This window comes from Stenella coeruleoalba (genome assembly GCF_951394435.1).
Source record: "Stenella coeruleoalba genome assembly, chromosome: 16".
NCBI classification, from domain to species: domain Eukaryota; kingdom Metazoa; phylum Chordata; class Mammalia; order Artiodactyla; family Delphinidae; genus Stenella; species Stenella coeruleoalba.
In genome coordinates this window covers 76,724,121-76,743,996 of record NC_137162.1, presented here as the reverse complement: position 1 = coordinate 76,743,996, position 19,876 = coordinate 76,724,121, and the positions used below count along the sequence as shown (strand labels likewise).

The 19,876-nt window shown below is 37.5% G+C and overlaps 1 protein-coding gene across 3 annotated transcripts in view; it reads left to right on the top strand.

Moving 5' to 3' along the window:
- RYR2 (ryanodine receptor 2) overlaps window positions 1-19,876 on the top strand; it is a 719,519-nt gene that overhangs the window by 264,838 nt on the left and 434,805 nt on the right. For all 3 annotated transcript variants that reach the window (XM_079900749.1, XM_079900747.1, XM_079900748.1), the window contains exon 4: window positions 13,617-13,633. In XM_079900749.1, coding sequence (XP_079756875.1) covers window positions 13,617-13,633 — 17 coding nt within the window. The remainder of the gene's footprint in view (window positions 1-13,616; window positions 13,634-19,876) is intronic.

Here is a 19,876-nt window from a genome sequence, read left to right as displayed (position 1 = left end):
ATTAGGGCCTATCATGCAAGCAATATAAAAATACACTTAAATTCCCCTTGAAGTTTAAATTCCAGAACCATGTCAATCTTCTATTTTCATAACAGTAATAGAGTATAAAATGAAAGTACCTTCTTCATAATCCTTTTTTTCCCCTGAAGATAACGACAGCTAAGATTGGCTTATATCCATCTAGAACATCATGTATAAAAAAATATTTTTCCATAAACAGGATCATATTACAGACTATTGTATCATCTTCTACAATTTAATCATATATGGTTAAAAAATATAAGGACACAGAAAGTCCAAAGGAAGAGAATCCAGGTTTAATTGAGCAGGGCTCCGGCTCAGCTTTTCTATAATTCTCTTGACTCTGTTCTCTCTGTTTGGTTCTTAGGCTAGTTTCCCTCATGATTACAGCAGGGCTGTATCATCATATCATTTGATGATATCCAAATTCAGCGGCATCTCTAGGCCCACAAAGCAGCTGACTTTCTTTGCTTTTGTTCATGAGCGTAAGGAGATTTTCCTAGAAACCTCCTGGTAGACTTCCCCTATGCCCACTGTCACATACTCATTGCCCAGATTATTTACCAGCAAGGGAAAATGTGGCTAACACAACTGGCTCAGAGCATGGGGAGGGAGGGAAGAAAGGCTACCTCTACAAAACTGGATTTTTTGGGGGAGAAAGAGGAGGGTTATATTTGTAAATGAACGTTGGACGATTCCTAACGTTCTTTGCTACGATATATAGCAGACGTGGAGTTGGTACCCTTAAGCCTTATTTGGAAGTATTTATTTAGATTTGAGATCCTCCAGGTTCTTAAGCCAAACTAGATCTAGCAAGTTAAATCCTTACCTAGGAATAGAAATCAAAGTCTATGCTCAGTGGTCTTTGAAGCTGGGAAATGGAAAACCCATGCCTCTTCTCCACCCAACTGATTCATGCAGTATTCATTCCACAAAAGTGTATTGAGTTGCTATTGTGAATTCTGGGCTGGTGATACAGGGATAAATAAGAAGGCATCCTTCCTCTTGAGGAATTTAGTGATCTAATAGTGGAAAGAAAAGGTAGACATATCAATGAATGTGGGTGAAGTGTGCTTTTGATAGTAAACAGTCCAGTGAGAGTACAGAGTACTTTCCTACCACTACCTCCCCTATATGAAGGCACACATCCTATCATAAATGGCTGAGGTCCTCTACAGATAAAAACAGTGAAAAGTTTAATGGATTAGTCTGTTTATATTGTAGGCGAGATTATGTTACTAGCTATTTATGTCGAAACTGAAATCCCCAATTATCTACTAATAACTTAACATTTTAGTTCAAGAGGCTGGGTGCTATTTGCCTTGCTGTTCACGAACATCCCTAGTAAAGCACAAATACTGCTTTTTGGGAATGGGGCTCTGAAGCTAATAAATTAACACATTTACTGACTGGGTGTGCTCGTTAGCCAGCATCTTGTCTAAAGCCTGTGTACATAATCACATACCTGTCTTTAGTCTGTGAAACTGGTGCAGTGATTTAGAAGGTGAATGGGATTATTATCTCCTAAAGGGCATATAGCTAAAAATATTCACTGAGCAACAACTGTTTATCTACCACTTAGGTGAATGTGGACGTTTGTCTGTGGTTGAGATATGCATCCTCTATTTGTAGACCTTTTTCTGTTTTATTGTCTTTCTCTCGAGAAAGACTACTTCCTACTCTGAAGCTAAGTATAGTACATATTGCTATGTATTTGAAAGATGTGGTTTCCAGAGACACCAGCACCAAACTCAATAAGGAGGTCAATTTAATCAACATGTAATTTAATCACCATGCCACCAGCATTATGCACTGTTTTAGATTATGACTCTTGAATGTGTAGATTATTTTATTCTATTAGTATCATTCAATTTGAACATCTTCTTCAGATTTTTTGCTATTTAAAATAAAAAATATTTTTCACTTGTAAATGTTTGATAGCAAATGAGTCAGATAGTAAATTTATGTGCTAGATTGTTCCTGAATTTACCAGTGATTTAAAGATATTCGTAACCTATTGAGCCAAACAGCCTCTAATTTTTATTCTCTTAAAGTAAACTGTATTTTTTTAAAAGTCTAATTTGACAGAATACATCCTCTTTCACTACTTTTTATCAAATACCAGTTCCCCTTATTTCCTCGACCCCATCACTAGCACTGTTTCTTACCTTGCTTGAGTTCTCTCCAAAGCATTTCTTTCCTTCTGACATACTATATATTTCTGTTTTTATTTTTATTTTTAAATAAGCTGTCTATCCGCATTAGAGTGTAAATCCCATGAGTGCAAAGTTTTTGATCTGTTGTGTTCACTGGCTTTACCAGTAACACCTAGGACAAAGCATGAGATGAACTAGATACTGAGGAAATACTTGCTGACTTGAGGGATTGCAAAATAGAATATATAAACCAAAAATTAAGGGGCTGAAAAGTGCCCCAAATTCTGTGTCTACTACTATGGTGACAGTTTTGAACCTAAGTAGAACATTGACTGTTCAGTGCAGCTGTTTTTCACCTTTCCCTTCTCTATTGCGAGAGAAAAGAAACATATTCAGAAGGGAAAATGAGAAAATAACCTTTTGGGGTTAGATAACCATGCATCCTTGTTTGTCGGGCACAGTTCAGGTTAACACCTGTCACAGCTTAATTCCTATTATCCCCCTTTCACTGTTCGTAGTGCCCCAGTCTGGGTGAGAAACCAAATGGCCATCCCCAGTCATGGTACCTTGGCGAATCATATAAAAGTTTCAGACGTGTTCCCCAGAAAAAATACAGGTAATTTCTACACGTACAAAATCTTTCATATACTTTGAGATTTGAGGACTTAAAAGGAATCCAAGCCACTCTTTTGACTTGTAGCCATCACTCTCAGAATCTATACTTTTTTGCAACTAATCTCAGAGAAAGACGAAGTCCACTGGGATCTGTATAACTTCGAGACCAGATGGAACATTCTGACAGCGTGAGGTCAGTACTGGAGGTATGACCGGATGTGGCTTCTCTGACTTCTGAGATAATGGTGATGCCATTAGCTCTAAGACCCCAACAGAGCTGTGGTCGAGTTCTTTACTGGAACAAGAAACCTTAGAACTGTCCTTAGACCATTGACAGAGTAGTACAGAGAGCACCACACCCAGGGCACACAGAATGGGCTCCATATTGTAGTGCACTGATTTCCATAGTTCTGGAGACAGTGAGCCTGGTGTGAGATAAAAAGAACCTATTGAAATGGTTACGTGATCTGACATGAGAGAAAAGTGTCCCAATGAGATTAGACAGTGCAGACAGATTGAGAGAGAGAGAGAGAGAGAGAGAGAGAGAGAGAGAGAGAGAGAGAGAGAGAGAGAAGTGATAAATCACAGCAGAGACAACAAAAGAAGCAACGTTAGGCCAGCAAAATTTAATACTTCATAAGCTGGAGTTACTTGCATTTGTTCACTCTACAGATGTACCATGAGTAACTTATGTTCCAACCTCTGTGTAGGAGAAATGGTGAGGGAGAGCCTGAGGGGCTAGGGATGTTTCTTCCAGGACAGGACATAAGTGGAATCTGTGCATTATAATATAAACTATAAATTTTGGGGGGAAGTGAAGGATTAAAAATAAGATTCTAGGGGCAAAGGTAAAAACTGAGATTCTCTTTATACACCCATGGCCTGGAGATTTTGTTTTGTTTTCTTTCTAATGGTATTAGTGTGTATAACAGTTATGAGTAGGAAAATGGTTTGTATCATGTGTTTGATCATGAGATATAGTCTCTATACTTCCAAAATGGATCTGAGGTGAATGCTACATAGTTATTTCAATTCAGTAAATTTGTAGTCAGTTTCACCATAAGGAGTTTTTGGTTCTTTGGAAAACTATTCAAGAATTGCTTAGGAAGAAATCTGTGCACCAGGGGATTCAGCCAATAATTAGATCGCCCTTATGGTGTTTTCTCAAGGACTGTTTTGATAATGGCTTCTTTCTAGGTTGAACTGTTGAACAACTGTTCCCTGAGCAGACTGTTCCTAATTTAATTGTTGCTAAGTGAACAATCAGTTGTCATGAAGGAACTTAAGCTTTAGTTTTTCTTCATGTCTAGCTTTAGTTAGTTTTTCATTCTGTCCATTCTCTATCCAAATTGGACTCACTCCCTGAATGTGCTCTATTTTCCCCAGATACATTACTCATATTCTTAACCACACTAATTCCTCAACTTAGAATTCTGAGCCATTCAAAAGTTTACCCTTTCCTTCTATGCTTATGTCCAAGAAGGTATGCTCCTTGAATTTTTTCATAATCCTCTCTGCCAGAAATAATATTTCTACTCGTGGATCCGTATCACTGGGTTTTTAAGTTTTTCTACATGTCTCTCATTTTATAATAATTATTTGGTATGTATTATATATAATTTATTTACATTAGAATATGTTTTTTTAGAGCAGTTTGAGATTTACAGAAAACTGTCTGAAAAAGTCCCATAACCTTTCCCCTCCCCTACATCCTTTATTATTATAATACCTTGCATTAGTGTGATATATTTGTTATAATTGACATTATCACATTATATCATTATAATTGACATTATCACATTATCACTCAGAGCTCATAGTTTACATTAGGACAGATATTGACAAATCATTATCATTCAGATTTCATAGTTTACGTTAGGGTTCACTCTTTGTGCTCTACATTCTAAAAGTTTTGACAAATACATGATGTCATGTATCCACCATTACTGGTATTGTACAGAATAGTTTCACTGCCCTAAAAGTCCCATGTGCTTCACCTCTTCATGCCTCCCTCCCTTCTAACCACGGATCTTTTTACTGTCTCTCCATAGTTTTACATTTTCCATAATGGCATATACTTAGAATCATACAGTATGCAGCCTTCTTATTCTGGCTTTTTTCACATAGTGATATGCATTTAAGCTTTCTCTATGCCTTTTCCTAGCTTGATAGCTTGTTTCTTTTTATTACTGAGTAATATTCCATTGCCCAGTTGTACAGCAGTTTGTTTATCCATTTACCTATTGAAGAATATCTTGGTGACTTCTAAGCTTTGGCAATTATGAATAAAGCTGTTATAAACGCACGTGCAGGTTTTCATGTAGACATAAGCTCCCAGCTCCTTTGGGTAAATACCAAGGAAAGAGATTGCTTGGTCATATGTTAAGAGTATGTTTACTTTTGTATGAGACTGCCAAACCGACTTTGAAAGTGTCTGTAGCATGTGGCATTCCAAGAATGAATGAGAGTTCCAGTTGCTCCACATCCTCATCAGCATTTGGTGGTGTCAGTTTTTGGGTTTTAGCCATTCTCACAGTTGTGTAAATGGTAACTTATTGTTATTTTAATTTGCAATCTCCTGATGACATATGATGTAGACCATCTTTACATATGCTTATTTGCCATAGTGTCTTTTTTTGTGAGGTGTCTATTGAGATCTTTTGCCAAATTTTAAATTGGGTTGTTTATGTTCATATTGTTAAGTTTTTAAAATTGAAGTATAGCTGATTTACAATGTATTAATTTCTGCTGTACAGCAAAGTGATTCAGTTACATACATATATATATATGTATTCTTTATCATATTCTTTTCCATTATGGTTTATCTCAGGATATTGAATATAGTTTCCTGTGCTATACAGTGGCACATTGTTATTTATCCATTCTGTATATAATAGTTTGCATCTGCTCATCCCAAGCTCCCAGGTTATCCCTCCTCCATCCTCCCTCCCCCTTGGCAACCACAAGGCTGTTCTCTATGTCCGTGAGTCTGTTTAGTAGATAAGTTCATTAGTGTCATGTTTTAGGTTCCACACATAAGTGATATCATATGGTATCTGTCTTTCTCTTTCTGACTTGACTTTACTTAGTATGATATTCTCTAGGTCCATCTATGTTGTTGCAAATGGCATTAGGTCATTCTTTTTTGTGGGTGAGTAGTAGTCCGTTGTATATCATATTGTTGAGAGTTAAGAGTTCTTTGTATATTCTGACTACCAGTATTTTATCATATATGTGTTTTACAAAGATTTTCTCCCAGTTGTGGGTTGACTTTTAATTCAGCTAACAGTGTTTTTCACAGAGCAGAAGACTTAATTTTCATGAAGTTCAACTTAACAATTTTCCTTTTATGGATCATGCTTTTGGTGTTCTACCTAAAAAGTCATTGCTAAACCCAAGGTCACCCAGATTTTCTCCTATGTTATCTTCTAGGAGTTTTATAGATTTATGTGTTATATTTAGGTCTGTGATCCATTTTGAACTCATTTTTGTGGCAGGTTTAAGATCTGTCTAGATTCTTTTTTTTTTTTTTAACATCTTTACTGGAGTATAATCGCTTTACAATGTTGTGTTAGTTTCTGCTCTGTAACAAAGTGAATCAGCTACATGTATACATATATCCCCATATCCCCTCCCTCTTGCCTCTCCCTCCCACCCTCCCTATCCCACCCCTCTAGGTGGTCACAAAGCACCGAGCTGATCTCCCTGTGCTATGTGGCTGCTTCCCACTAGCTATGTTTTACATTTGGTAGTGTATATATGTCAGTGCTACTGTCTCACTTCGTTCCAGCTTACCCATCCCCCTCCCCGTGTCCTTAAGTCCATTCTGTACATCTGCATCTTTATTCCTGTCCCATCCCTAAGTTCATTAGAACCATTTTTAAAAAATATTTTAGACTCCATATATATGTGTTGGTGTACGATATTTGTTTTTATCTTTCTGACTTCACTCTGTACGACAGACTCTAGGTCCATCCAGCTCACTACAAATAATTCAATTTCGTTACTTTTTATGGCCGAGTAATATTCTGTTGTATATATGTGCCGCATCTTCTTTATCCATTCTTCTGTCAACGGACACCTAGGTTGCTTCCATGTCCAGGCTATTGCAAATAGCACTGCAGTGAACTTTGTGGTACACGACTCTTTTTGAATTATGGTTTTCTCAGGGTATCTGCCCAGTAGTGGGATTGCTGGGTCGTATGATAGTTCTTTTTTTAGTTTTTTAAGGAACCTCCATACAGTTCTCCATAGTGGCTGTATCAATTTACATTCCCACTAACAGTGCAAGAAGGTTCCCTTTTCTCCACACCCTCTCCAGCATTTATTGTTTCTAAATTTTTTTGATGATGGCCATTCTGACCTGTAAGTGGTGATACCTCATTGTAGTTCTGATTTGCATTTCTCTAATGATTAATGATGTTGAGCATCTTTCATGTGTTTGTTGGCAATCTGTATATCTTCTTTGGAGAAATGTCTGTTTAGGTCTTCTGGCCATTTTTGGATTGGGTTGTTTGTCTTTTTGTTGTTGAGCTGCATGAGCTGCTTGTAAATTTCGGAGATTAATCCTTGTAAACTTCGGAGATTAAAGTAAAATTGAAGTATCATATGATCCAGCAATTCCAGTTCCAGCTATTTATCCAAAGGACATGAAAGCACTAACTTGGAAAGATATATGCCCCCCCCATATTTATCACAGCATTATTTTCAGAAGTCAAGATGTGGAAGCAACCTAAGTGTATATCAGTGGATGCATGGGTAAAAAAATGTGGTATATACATATAATGGAATATTATACAGCCATAAAAGGAATAAATCGGGCTTCCCTGGTGGCGCAGTGGTTGAGAGTCTGCCCGCCGATGCAGGGGACACGGGTTCGTGCCCCAGTCCGGGAGGATCCCACATGCTGCGGAGCGGCTGGGCCCATGAGCCATGGCCACTGAGCCTGCGCGTCCAGAGCCTGTGCTCCGCAACGGGAGAGGCCACAACAGTGAGAGGCCCGCGTGCCTCAAAAATAAATAAATAAATCTTACCATTTATGACAACATGGATGGACTTTGAAGGGATTATGCTAGGTGAGACAAGTGACAGACAAATACTATATAATTTCACTTTTATATGGAATCTGAAAAACAAACAAACAAACTGAACCTATAGTTACAGAGAACAGATTGGTGGTTGCAGAGGCAGAGTGTAGGAGAGGCAAAACGGCTGAAGGTGGTCAAAAGATACAGTCTTCCAGTTATGAAATTAAGAAGCCCTGGGGATATAATATACAGCATGATTACTGTAGTGAATAACACTGTATTGTCTATTTTAAAGTTGCTAAGATAGTAGATCTTAAAAGTTCTCATCACAAAAAAAAATGAAAGTATGTCTGTTATGGATGTTAACTTGACTTAATGTAATGATCATTTCACAATATATGGAAATATCAAATCATCTCATATAAAGTTGTATGTCAATTATATCTGTTTTAAAATATTTTAAAAAATTAAGTGCTGACTATTAAAAAAAGAAGCATTACCATAAAGAAGTACAGGCCCAGATGGCTTCTCTGGTCAATTCCAGCAAACATTTGAGAAAGCAGTAATACCAATCTTAACCTCTTACAGAATCCTTCTAAATTTATTTTATGATGTCAACATAACCATGGTCCTAAACCATTAGAAAGGCCTTGCTAGAAAAAATGTTATACACTAATATTGGTCAAGGTCATAGATGCAGAAATCCTCTACAAAATACTAGCAAACCAAATTTATGGATGTATAAAATCAATAGCATATTATAACTAAGGTGGGATTCAACAGTAGTTAATGTATTCATGAAAGTGATTAATGTCTTTCTCCATATTAAAAGACATAAAGGGAAAGATTACATATTTTAATTGATACATTTAAAACATTTAAAAAATAAATCATTTATTGTAAATTTGTAATGTAGGGGAACTCTTTAATCGGATAGATGCTCTCTGTAAAATGGAAAACCAGTGAAATATTGAATTATTTTAGTGTGATGTTAAATAAAGGGGTGAAGGTGGGCACTATTAGAATTAAAAAGTGAATTTAGGGGCTTCCCTGGTGGCGCAGTGGTTGATAGTCCGCCTGACGATGCAGGGGACACGGGTTCATGCCCTGGTCCGGGAAGATCCCACATGCCGCAGAGCGGCTAGGCCCGTGAGCCATGGCCGCTTAGCCTGCGTGTCTGGAGCCTGTGCTCCGCGACGGGAGAGGCCACAACAGTGAGAGGCCAGCGTACCGCAAAAACAAACAAACAAAAAAACTAAAAAGTGAATTTAGTAAAGTTAGAACTCAGTATAAATTGTCAGTTACATTTCTATATATTAGCAAAAAGCAAACATAAAAATAAAATTTCTAAGTGAGTCTACTTATATTGGTACAATACAACATCATGTACCTAGGAATAATTCTCATGAAAGATATATAAACCTTTCCATAGAAAATCCAAAAGCATTTTGAAGGAAATTAAAGGTGACCTAAAAAAAAGAGGGATATACAGTGTTGGAAGCCTGAATATTATGAAGATGGCAGCTATCTCCAAATTGATCTGTCAATCAATGCAATCTCAATCAAGCTGCCAGCAGGTTTTCTTTTTGTGTGCATGAAAATTTATGTCTATTCTGAACATTATAGGAAATAGAGAGGGTCAATATTAACAAATATAATATTGAAGAAAAGAACAAAGTTGGGGCCTTTGGCTACCAGATATCAAAACTTATTTTGATGGAACGGTGGTTAGGATAGTATGTTATTATCACAGGCGTAGAAAAATAGGCCAAAATAGAAGAGAGTTCATAAACACCTCCACATGTTAGTAACTTGATTTATGACGGAGGTGGCAATGCAGTACAGTGGAGGCAAGAATTATCTTTTTGTAAATGGTGCAAGGTCAACTGAACAGCTGAATGAGGGGGAAAATGAATCTGAGTTCCCTCCCTAGCACCATATACCCAGAAAACCAATACCAAACAGATTGAGGTCTCAGGTAAGAGTTAAGATAATACATTTTCTCAGAAATAATGTAGGAGGATCTTTTCAGGGCAAAAAGCACCAGCAATGAAGGAAAAGATGGAGAAATTGTACCAAAACTAAGAATGTCTGTCATCAGAGTTACCATTAAGAGATGGAAAAGACAGGACACAGACTGGGAGAGAATACTTGAAAAATATAAGCAATTCTGGGAAATCAGTACGAACAAAAATAGACAACCTAATAGTAAAAAATGGGTAAAAGACTTGAACAAATACTTCTTAACAGCAGATATATTCAAAATATCCAAAGCATACGGAAAAAGGCTTCATCACAGTAGGCTTCAGAGAAATGCAGTTGAAAACTGTGATGAGGTATTACTACACACCCACCAGAAGATCTAAAATTTAAAAGACTAGAAGTATTGTCAAGATGTGAAGCAAGTGAAACTCATACACTCCTGATGAGAGTTAAACGTGTACCACTGCTTTAGATATATTTTTCTGAATTTGTATTTATTAAAAATGTGGGCCCTCCAAATCATAGTTTTACTTTTAGGAAATTGAAACGACTTCATTATGTTTTGAATCCTGGAACACAGTGTGCAGATTTTTCAAGTTTTCCCCCCTAATCTTAATAATAAACAACATGTATGGTGGAGAATTACTTATAGGGTAGAGTAGATTTTGTTTTTCACTTTTCTCTAATTTATTATTTTAAAAACTTAGCAGGGTAATGGATTGTAGGTATGTATTAAATATTTCAATTACTTTTCTTATGTTATGCCTTGATATTAAAAACGTTATATTTATGTTGGATGTTTTATTGTTGTGTTGTAATTATCTAGAAATTTATCTATGTGAAAAACCAGACATGCTATTTGAATAACTGAAACTAAATAACATGTTCGATATCATAAGAATATCTAGGTTCATTTTACATTCTCTTATCTTGATGTTAACGCATTGTATTAGGTGGCACTTACCATGAGAAATAGGCTGGTGAATAATTCCAAATTAAATAGAGACTAAAAATCTGAAACAAAAGAGAAAAAAGATGACGTATCTTGTTTTTGGTATACATAGTAGAGCTTAGGAGAGTGGGGATTTCAAGTTGAAGACCCAATTTCAAGATGAAGCTCCATCCTTTTTTTCCAACAACTTTGTTGTTGTTGTTGAGGAAAGTGTGTAACACATTTATATGTCGTTTGTTTCCTCATGTATAAAATGCAGTCAGATTACGTGTAAAGTGTTCAGCTCAAAGCCTGGCACATAGTAACTCTTTACTATATGACCTATAGATTTAATAATAATAACATTCTTTACCTTAAACAGTAAAATAAGCAACTTGGAAGAAGCAACCAAACTCATTTTTATAGGTATGGAATAGTTCATGTTTTGTGCCCTAATTTATAACTTCTATAATAATTAAATATATTTACAATTATTAAAATATACTAATTAAATGTACATATTAAAACATGAATACAAAAATGGAGATGTCATGTCATATGATATAATTTATAATTAATTACTTTTGTATTATGTTCTTAACTTCTGTCCTCTCTGCTTAGTCAAGTTGCTATTTAAATGACTGTTTTATTTTCCTTAATGGAAATTGTATTTTTATTTGAAAATAAATTTGCTCATTTGTTGGTCTTAAAATATTTAATGCTGTTTCCTACAGATGGTAAAATATTTATCTTCTCTAAATTAATGGAATCAGTATGTTTTTTAAAAATCCCACATACTTGGGTAAAAAATTATTGGAATAAGTACTCATTTGTCTTACATGCTTTATGGATTTGGTAACTGTTTAAACTATAAAATTGGTCAAGTTCATTGTGAGCTTTATATTTCCTTTCCTTGATTAGCTTCATATAAATCATTCTCTTCTTCACGGTTTGTAGGCATTTAATTAAATAATTCTTGGTAACATTCATAAGAGATGTGTCATGAAATTGCTCTGCATCGCTTATGCATAATTACAGCTTTATTGTACTTTATCAGTCTTTTAACTCTGTGGACCATTTGTCTTGTCTTCTGTGTTTAGCTGAAAATTCACTCCCAGCACATGCTGTTGCTAAGCCTTTCTTTGGGTATTTGGATACTGAGTCTGTTATATTATTGCTAATTCTTGCTGCTTAAAAAATTTTCACTTTTGTAATATAGATCATTAAAGAGCTTCTGTTACTAATACTAGGAACTATGACTCTTGATTACAATTTCTCTTTCTTCCAGGAAAATCCCACAACACTTTATCTTTGCACTGATGCAAGTATGTGTGTGTGTGTGGGTATATTTAACATTTTGATGTGAAAATAATGATGGGATAATAGAATGTCTTTGTTAATCATTGAAAAAGCATGGCATATACTGGTTTCCTGATAAACATGAAAGGGAAATCATTTCACATTTCCTTAAGTTATTTTTCGTGGAAGAGAATAAATATAAGAATTTGTCCTTTTAAAGGTAGAAAAGTGAATGATAATTATATTATACTGGACATGACTAAATTGTTTCCCTGTGCCCCAGGATCTAAAGAAATAGATTCATCACTTTAATAGGTTCATGCTTAAAATGAGGACTTGAGCTTTGGGTAACAGCTAAACATCTTGAAAACTTACAGTGAAAACCAGGGCTTTCCATTCATTAAAGTATTCTTTCTTAAATAACAATGTGTTTGTAAATTCAGAGGTTGGGGGTAGGCTTAGAAGAGATTTTTCTGAAGACTAAATAAATTATTGACGAAGCCAAAATGCTCTGTTGTAAGTAATCTGTTGACTCTATTGAATCTCACTGGGCCTTCAGAACAATCCCACCTGTGTATTTAGGTTGATATTTTTATATCACTTTATAGCATTTAAAAAGTAATCACAATGTATATGCATCTTACGCGCATTTCCTTCTTGAAGCTTGTTAATAAGGAGTGGAGATTCTTAGTTATGGCGAAGTAGCCTGAGCTTTGGACCTGATGAATGAATTTTCTAAAGAAAAAAGAATTGCAAGTAAACGTAAATGCATGAAGAGTCTGAAACAGACCTCAAGTTTCACTGATCCCCAATCATATGTGCTAAAGAAGGGAGGTTGATTATGGAAACTTACCTTTGAGAGAGAGTATATCCCTCAGTGTTGAGATTTTTAAATTCTGATTGATTTGCTAGGAATCTTAGGGCCTTGTAGAAGCAGTCGTTGACATATGGCTTTTTATTCTGTTTTACACTTTGGATATAATTATATTCACTTAATTTTTAAAGAGTCGTATGAGACTAACATGCATTCATTGATAACTACATTTTAAACAATACTTGGATTCTGGTGCAGTTTCAGAATTATTTGACAAAGCATGCCTTTTGTTATACTGTGAACGTTTATATAATGCTAGAAAGATTGGGCTAAGAGAAATTTTACTTCTATTTCATCAGAGATTTATTCTTAGATGCTGTATTTCTAAACTGATCTTTTTCGTTAAATACATTTTTATAGTTAGAGGAGAATAGTGGTTCCTAAATCAAAGGCCTGTAGGTTTGAGAATTAGGTAAATGTTCACGTTTGCTTTTGAATATACTAGATTATTGTTATTTCATGTACCTGGTACATATTCAGCCTAATGCCTTTTGAAGTTATGATTACTAAATTAATTGAAATTTGTGTGTTTTGAGGAGATTAAATGTTATTAATTAAAAGTTTGGATACTGTTTCAGATCCTTCAGAATTGGAAGTAGGTTTTGGTGCAGGGACCACATTTCAGTTTATTTAAATGACAGTAATTAAAACCTTGCTAGCTACTTATTTGTGTGCCTGTTACTATTTTGACTTTTTCTTTCCACAGAAAGTTGATGTGAAAAAATGGGTATGTGTTTCCACGTATTTACAAAGAGATCGTGATATAAATGGGTGCATGTTTGCTGTTGCCTCTAATCTTTTTGTTTCGCTTCCTAGTGTGGCTGGTACTATGAGTATTCAAAATAACTGCTCTGTTGTAGTCAACACGTATTTTACCAGTCTCCAGTTAGAACCTTTAGAAGTTTCTAGTTTTCTTCTTCTGAAATGGAATCTACTAAAATATTCTCTATCCCTGGAGCATTATAGTCTCTGTGTAATCGGCTTTATCGTTATGATAGGCTTCTGGTCAATGAGAAGGCTTTTATTATTAATATTGTGTATCTTTTACCGAAAAATCTCGACTGTTTAATCTTAGAATCCTACTGCTTAGCTCTCGTATTTTCCCATGTGCTATAGAAAAAGGCTTTATACATATTCATACAATCTTAAAAAGTGAAGGTGAATGAGAAAATATCACGAAGAAAGTTAACCGCTGCAGGATTCTGGAGGCTAATTTGGAGACCAACAGTGTGACAAAGTGATATGGCCAAATTATGTTACTATTCTTGGTCTCAGTTTCTTCAACTATTGAGAGAGAGGGGGGGAGGGAGGGAGGGAGGGGGACAGAGGGAAAGGGAAAGATCCTTCCAATTCTGAACTCCTTTTAATGCTGAATGGAAATTAGAGTTTCACCAACATTGATATTCCTGATACACTTTGTGTGCAAAACAGTGAGGCCCTTCATGTTGTGTTGTTTTGTTCGTATTTGCCCTGTGACTTACTATGGTGAATCAGCTAATACTGGCTTACTTGATGACTTCATTTTACTTTCATTATATTCCCTCATTCTGGGATGCAGTTACCCTGAGGCAACATCTTGAGACTTTTGCTGTCTTTACAGTAGCCTTTCACTTGTGTTTCCCAAACAACTGCCCTGTTTCCTAAACTTCTTTCAGCCCTTTATACTTAAAGAAAGTTTTGTTTATTAAATTTACCATTTCCATTATAATGACACTCATGTATGGATTTTTTTTTTTTTTTAAAGAAGATGTTGGGGGTAGGAGTTTATTAATTAATTTATTTTTGCTGTGTTGGGTCTTCATTTCTGTGCAAGGGCTTTCTCTAGTTGTGGCAAGCAGGGACCGCTCTTCATCGCGGTGCACGGGCCTGTCACTGTCACGGCCTCTCTTGTTGCGGAGCACAGGCTCCGGACGCGCAGGCTCAGTAGTTGTGGCTCACGGGCCTAGTTGATCCGTGGCATGTGGGATCCTCCCGGACCGGGGCCCAAACCCGTGTCCCCTGCATCGGCAGGCGGACTCTCAACCACTGCGGCACCAGGGAAGCCCCCCATGTATGGATTTTTGAGAACTACTACTTCTATGTTATAACTCTGGAAATAATTTTAATTCATCATCTGTTTCTTCATAACTAAGCTATTAATTTTGTTCAGCTCTTTCTTTTTGAAATTTCCTCTCTTCTCTGCCTCTAGTTAAAATTCTGATCCGAATTCTTGTCTTGGGGATGGAAACCTGTTTCTAAGAACATGTGTTTCACCTTTTTGTGCTCCTTCCCCAAGATTAGCCATCCTCAAAGAAGTCCCTGTCTCATCTTTTTATCCCTTCACTTCCGTTCCAGTGTCCCTGTGCTGTATCCAAATCAGTAGTTCTTTAGCCAGCCACTCAAGCCACTTAAATTCCTTTGGCAATAGAATATTTCAATGAATAAACCCCCTTTCTCCCGCTGTCTAGAAATATCCCTATTCTTTCCTCTGCATTTGGTTGCTTTTTTGAAGTGCCTTGCTATGTGAATTTTCTCCCTCTCATTTTCATAGGGATTTCTCATCTCAAAATTTATTCTTAGTAGGTTTATTTGCAAACCTTTACCTTAGAGATTGCTTTCTAGTCCTGAGAAAGTATTGGCGGTAACATTGAGCTGACAGTCATGCCGTTTAGCTCTGTGACTCACTTCATAACCTATGTCAGCTATTTGTGGGCATTTGTCTCGTCTCCTTGTTTATAGGATTAGAATCTGGGCTAGCCCTTTCTGGTTCTAAAATATTACTGTTATGTTAATGATAAGACGTATCAATGCTGAAATGTACCTTCATTGAGATATCATATAATGAAGATATCCAGCTGGATTTGATCTGGGTAACTGATAATCACTATGTGTATAGGTCTCAGTAAATTTTAGATTTGATTTAGATTTTCTTTCTTTGAAGACCCGTATAGGTCAAATCTTAGGCGCTTGCCATAGGGAGCTTGAAAGTCTACTGTCACAGGTAGAATTTGTTACCTTTTTCTGTTACTTGAAGGGTAACAGAAAACAGTTGAATCCCCTGCCTACCTACCTGCTCTGGGGGCTCATTCTCCTGCGTGCCCTGGGTTAAGTTAGGACGGGTTCTATGTTTTCTCATAGACAATGAAGCACCCCCCCAGCCATTTCAAGTCACATAAGTCTCATTTCAGTAATTAAAATGCCCAGTCCTGTGTAGTGGAACACTCTTGACGTTAATTCTAGTTACAGCTCAGGCCTCTCCCGGCAGGAGCCTGGAGCAGGTGGGGAGTAGGGAGGAATCTGCGTCTCACTTCCCTCTGCCAGTTCCCACACACGCCTGCGCATTGCCTGCGGCTTCTGACCCTCTCAGGGTGTCCTGGCAAGGAGAAGAGGAAAGTTGGCAGGCAGGTCTTCTTTGATGAGCCTGTCATTCATGGGGCTGGTCAGGTGTTTTCAGCTGACTTTCTCTCTGGGTAGTTGGGAGATGCTGTCACCGGAAACCTCTGAGCTGGGGTTCTCTTGCTGCATCCATGTGCCCCATCCTCTAGCTGATCAGCGGTGATGACCTCCTCATCCCTGGTCTCTTGGTGGCATTGAAGACAGTCCCAGGCTGGCTCCATCTAGCGTGGCCCCCATTTGCTCTTGGCAGTGTGGTCACTGGCCAGTTGTAACGTTACTCTGCTGGGACACAGGTATCCCTGAAGCCACCCTCTCTAGGCTTGAGCTGAGGGCAAGCTCTGGGGAAACAGGACTCCAAGCCAACCAACACCTCTCTCTAAGAAACCATCTCTTTGCTCTCCAGCCTCTCCGGAGAGACTGGAGCTGGGGGCCAGCTTAGGGCAGCAGTTGGATTTTCAGCCACCTGCTTTGGTGTCCCTGTTTGGGTGGTATCCCAGTGTGGTTTGGAATATGAGAGTATTTGCCACTACTTTGTTCTGAAACAGGTGTCCTATTTTAAGACCCCGTTATATTTGCTTGTCTACAGAACATAGGTGACAACCCCAGATTGAGACTTTTAGAAGCCTTATAAAACTTAAATATATTGAAAATTAGACTTGCTTCTTTATAAATTTTCTCATAGCATCATTCTGGAAACTTCATCACACGTCAGTCAACCTCTCTCTCTCTCCCCCCTCCTCCTCCCTTCCTTCCACCCTCTAGCTGTTTTCCCGCGTCTCTTTGAGCACCTTTGGGCATTTGTGTTTAATCAAGAGCTCATTGAGTCATCAGATGCTGCTCTTCATACTTCAAGAGGGAATAACATTTGTGAGTTCTGCATTAAAACGTGATGAATTGTTACTTCCATCTACTCCACCCTCAGCCCTCTAGCCCCCTAACCTCTAGCATTGGTTTCTAGCATGGAGGCCTGGGATCGCAGTCATGGATGGAGCTGGGGACAATAAAGGGATGGAAAACATTGTCATATTGTTGTATGTGAAGCATTGTCTGTAGACCAAATGATGTCTCATCCCTATTAAAAAATATGTTGATGCTGTTGGAATTATTAAAATACAAAATCCTTTCAAATGTTTCTGAGAGTAGTTTTAATAATGCATTTTTTCGTGCAGCTACTATGATGTGAGGGTCTATGAAGTGCTCTCATGTTACCAAGATTCAATCATGTTTGAAATGGTTTTGAAAAAAATATACAGAATCTTCTATATCCTGATAGAGACAATTTTTTCTAGGTAGGTGGTGCTCTGAGTGTAGGGCAGGCTTTATAGGTCCTCAGGTCATTATGATCCACATACTCTCCGTAGAGATCAGTTTGTTGGTTTTTGATTGAGAGAAAGGTGGGAAAGGAAGAAGCCCTCGGGCTTCCCTGGTGGCGCAGTGGTTGAGAGTCCGCCTGCCGATGCAGGGGACACGGGTTTGTGCCCCGGTCCGGGAAGATCCCACATGCCGTGGAGTGGCTGGGCCCGTGAGCCATGGCCGCTGAGCCTGCGCGTCCGGAGCCTGTGCTCCGCAACGGCAGAGGCCACAGCAGTCAGAGGCCCACATACTGCCAAAAAAAAAAAAAAAGCCCTCAATAGCTTTTCTACTTCATATTTTAGACATTCATGCAGCTCAGTGATTTATAAATGTGTCACAGAGATAAAAGATGAGGATTTATAGTAGCTTATCAGAATTATTTTCCTTTATTCTTCTAAAGAAGAACTGGATAATTATATATACATATATATGTCAGACCCTTACACATGAGAGAAAAGACAGTCCATTTAGACACTGTCTATAAAGAGTTGTTGATAGGTTGAAACAGACAGCAGTTGCTCCCAATCTGCCCCCAAATTATACTGAATTCTTATTAAAAAATACCAGCATACACATACCACTAGCTGCCAGTGATGGTCATTAATATGAGTAATGCAAGAGCATTGCCACGGGCTGTATCATAATATGTATAATTGCTTTTTCATGGGCTAAAAGCAGAACCCTCTTTTAGACGCTTTCTGGGCCCACCATCAACATGTCTGTCAATCAGTGCAGTCTTGAGGATTTCCAGTGGGGAAGTCTTAGAAAGTTAAGCATTTACATAGGATATCTTCATCATAAGAGAAATTGTTGAGATTTTTCACAAAGATACACCCACATATGCTATTAGATAGTATATATTGATATATGTTTGGAACTTGGAATTGTTAATCTTAAATTTCTTTTGCCCTCTAAAATTCTGGGGGAGCATGGTTAATTATAAAAAAGCCACCAACAAACCCAAGTCTTTAGTGGTGAAATATTTTTTCCTTTTCTCAACATAATGAAATTTACCACATGTATCCTCATTCACAGAGGAGAGAAGACCAGCTGGAGGATTATGGAGAATCCTAGCATCTTGATACAAGGAGAAAAAAGATGACAGAAGAGGCTTAAGTCTGATGGATATTTGGTGTGCAGAGTAGGACATTTCGCTGCCTCAGTGGAAACTTCATGTTAGGACTCCAGAGGCAAAATTTTGCCCTAGTCTCTCAGATTGTCCTATTTGATAAATTTTTTTTTTTTTTTTTTTTTTTTTTTTTGCGGTACGCGGACCTCTCACTGTTGTGGCCTCTCCCATTGCGGAGCACAGGCTCCGGATGCGCAGGCTCAGCGGCCATGGACCACGGGTGCAACCGCTCCGTGGCATGTGGGATCTTCCCGGACCGGGGCACGAACCCGTGTCCCCTGCATCGGCAGGCAGACTCCCAACCACTGCGCCACCAGGGAAGCCCGATAATTCTTTTTTAGTAGCCCCAAAATGTTTATTTTGTTGCTTTGTTACTATTTCCTCATCTATATAATTTTTAAGAAGACATTTTAGCAAAGGTTCTTTTAAAACTTCTAAGAAAGGCCCGTTTATAGAGGAATTAATTTTTGTAATCATTTGTCATTTCACAAACCTGAAATAACAGTGAAAAAAAATCCAAGTTTGAACTGAAAGGCAAAATTATGGTAGAGGAAGTTTGTACATCACCTCAATTTCTGTTTCTTTCTTTGTACCAGTAACAGATGGAATATAATTATGCAGTCTCTTGATGTCTGATGTTTGATTACAATTTTCAGACTAAAGTATTGCTATTTGATTTGTTTTTCTAGTCATAATTATTTGCATATGCTAAGAAAATCCCTTAGGGTTTTCAGATCTACTAGATCAAGTGACATATAGAGCAAAGACTTCTGCTTCTTTTTATCATCCATCAGACTCCCAGGGCCATCTTTGTTTGAGTTAGAACATAAGGATTGCTGTTTCTCTTCCTGGTTTTCATGTTAGTCTAGCATAATGGGGGGGGGGTGCTTATGTCCCCAGCTCTTGGTCACATTTGAAGCTTCATCTGAGTTGTCCATTCTGAAGTAATTAAACTAAACTTGGGACACTGAATTACTGCCACTCGTAGTTTTGCCCTAAAGAACTAAAATTTCCCACTTTGTGTTTCTGTGTCAATTGATTTTCATCCCCAAATTTCTTCTAAGACAGAAAGCACCATGCCTGGACTCTGTCTTTATAATTATCTATCTCTGT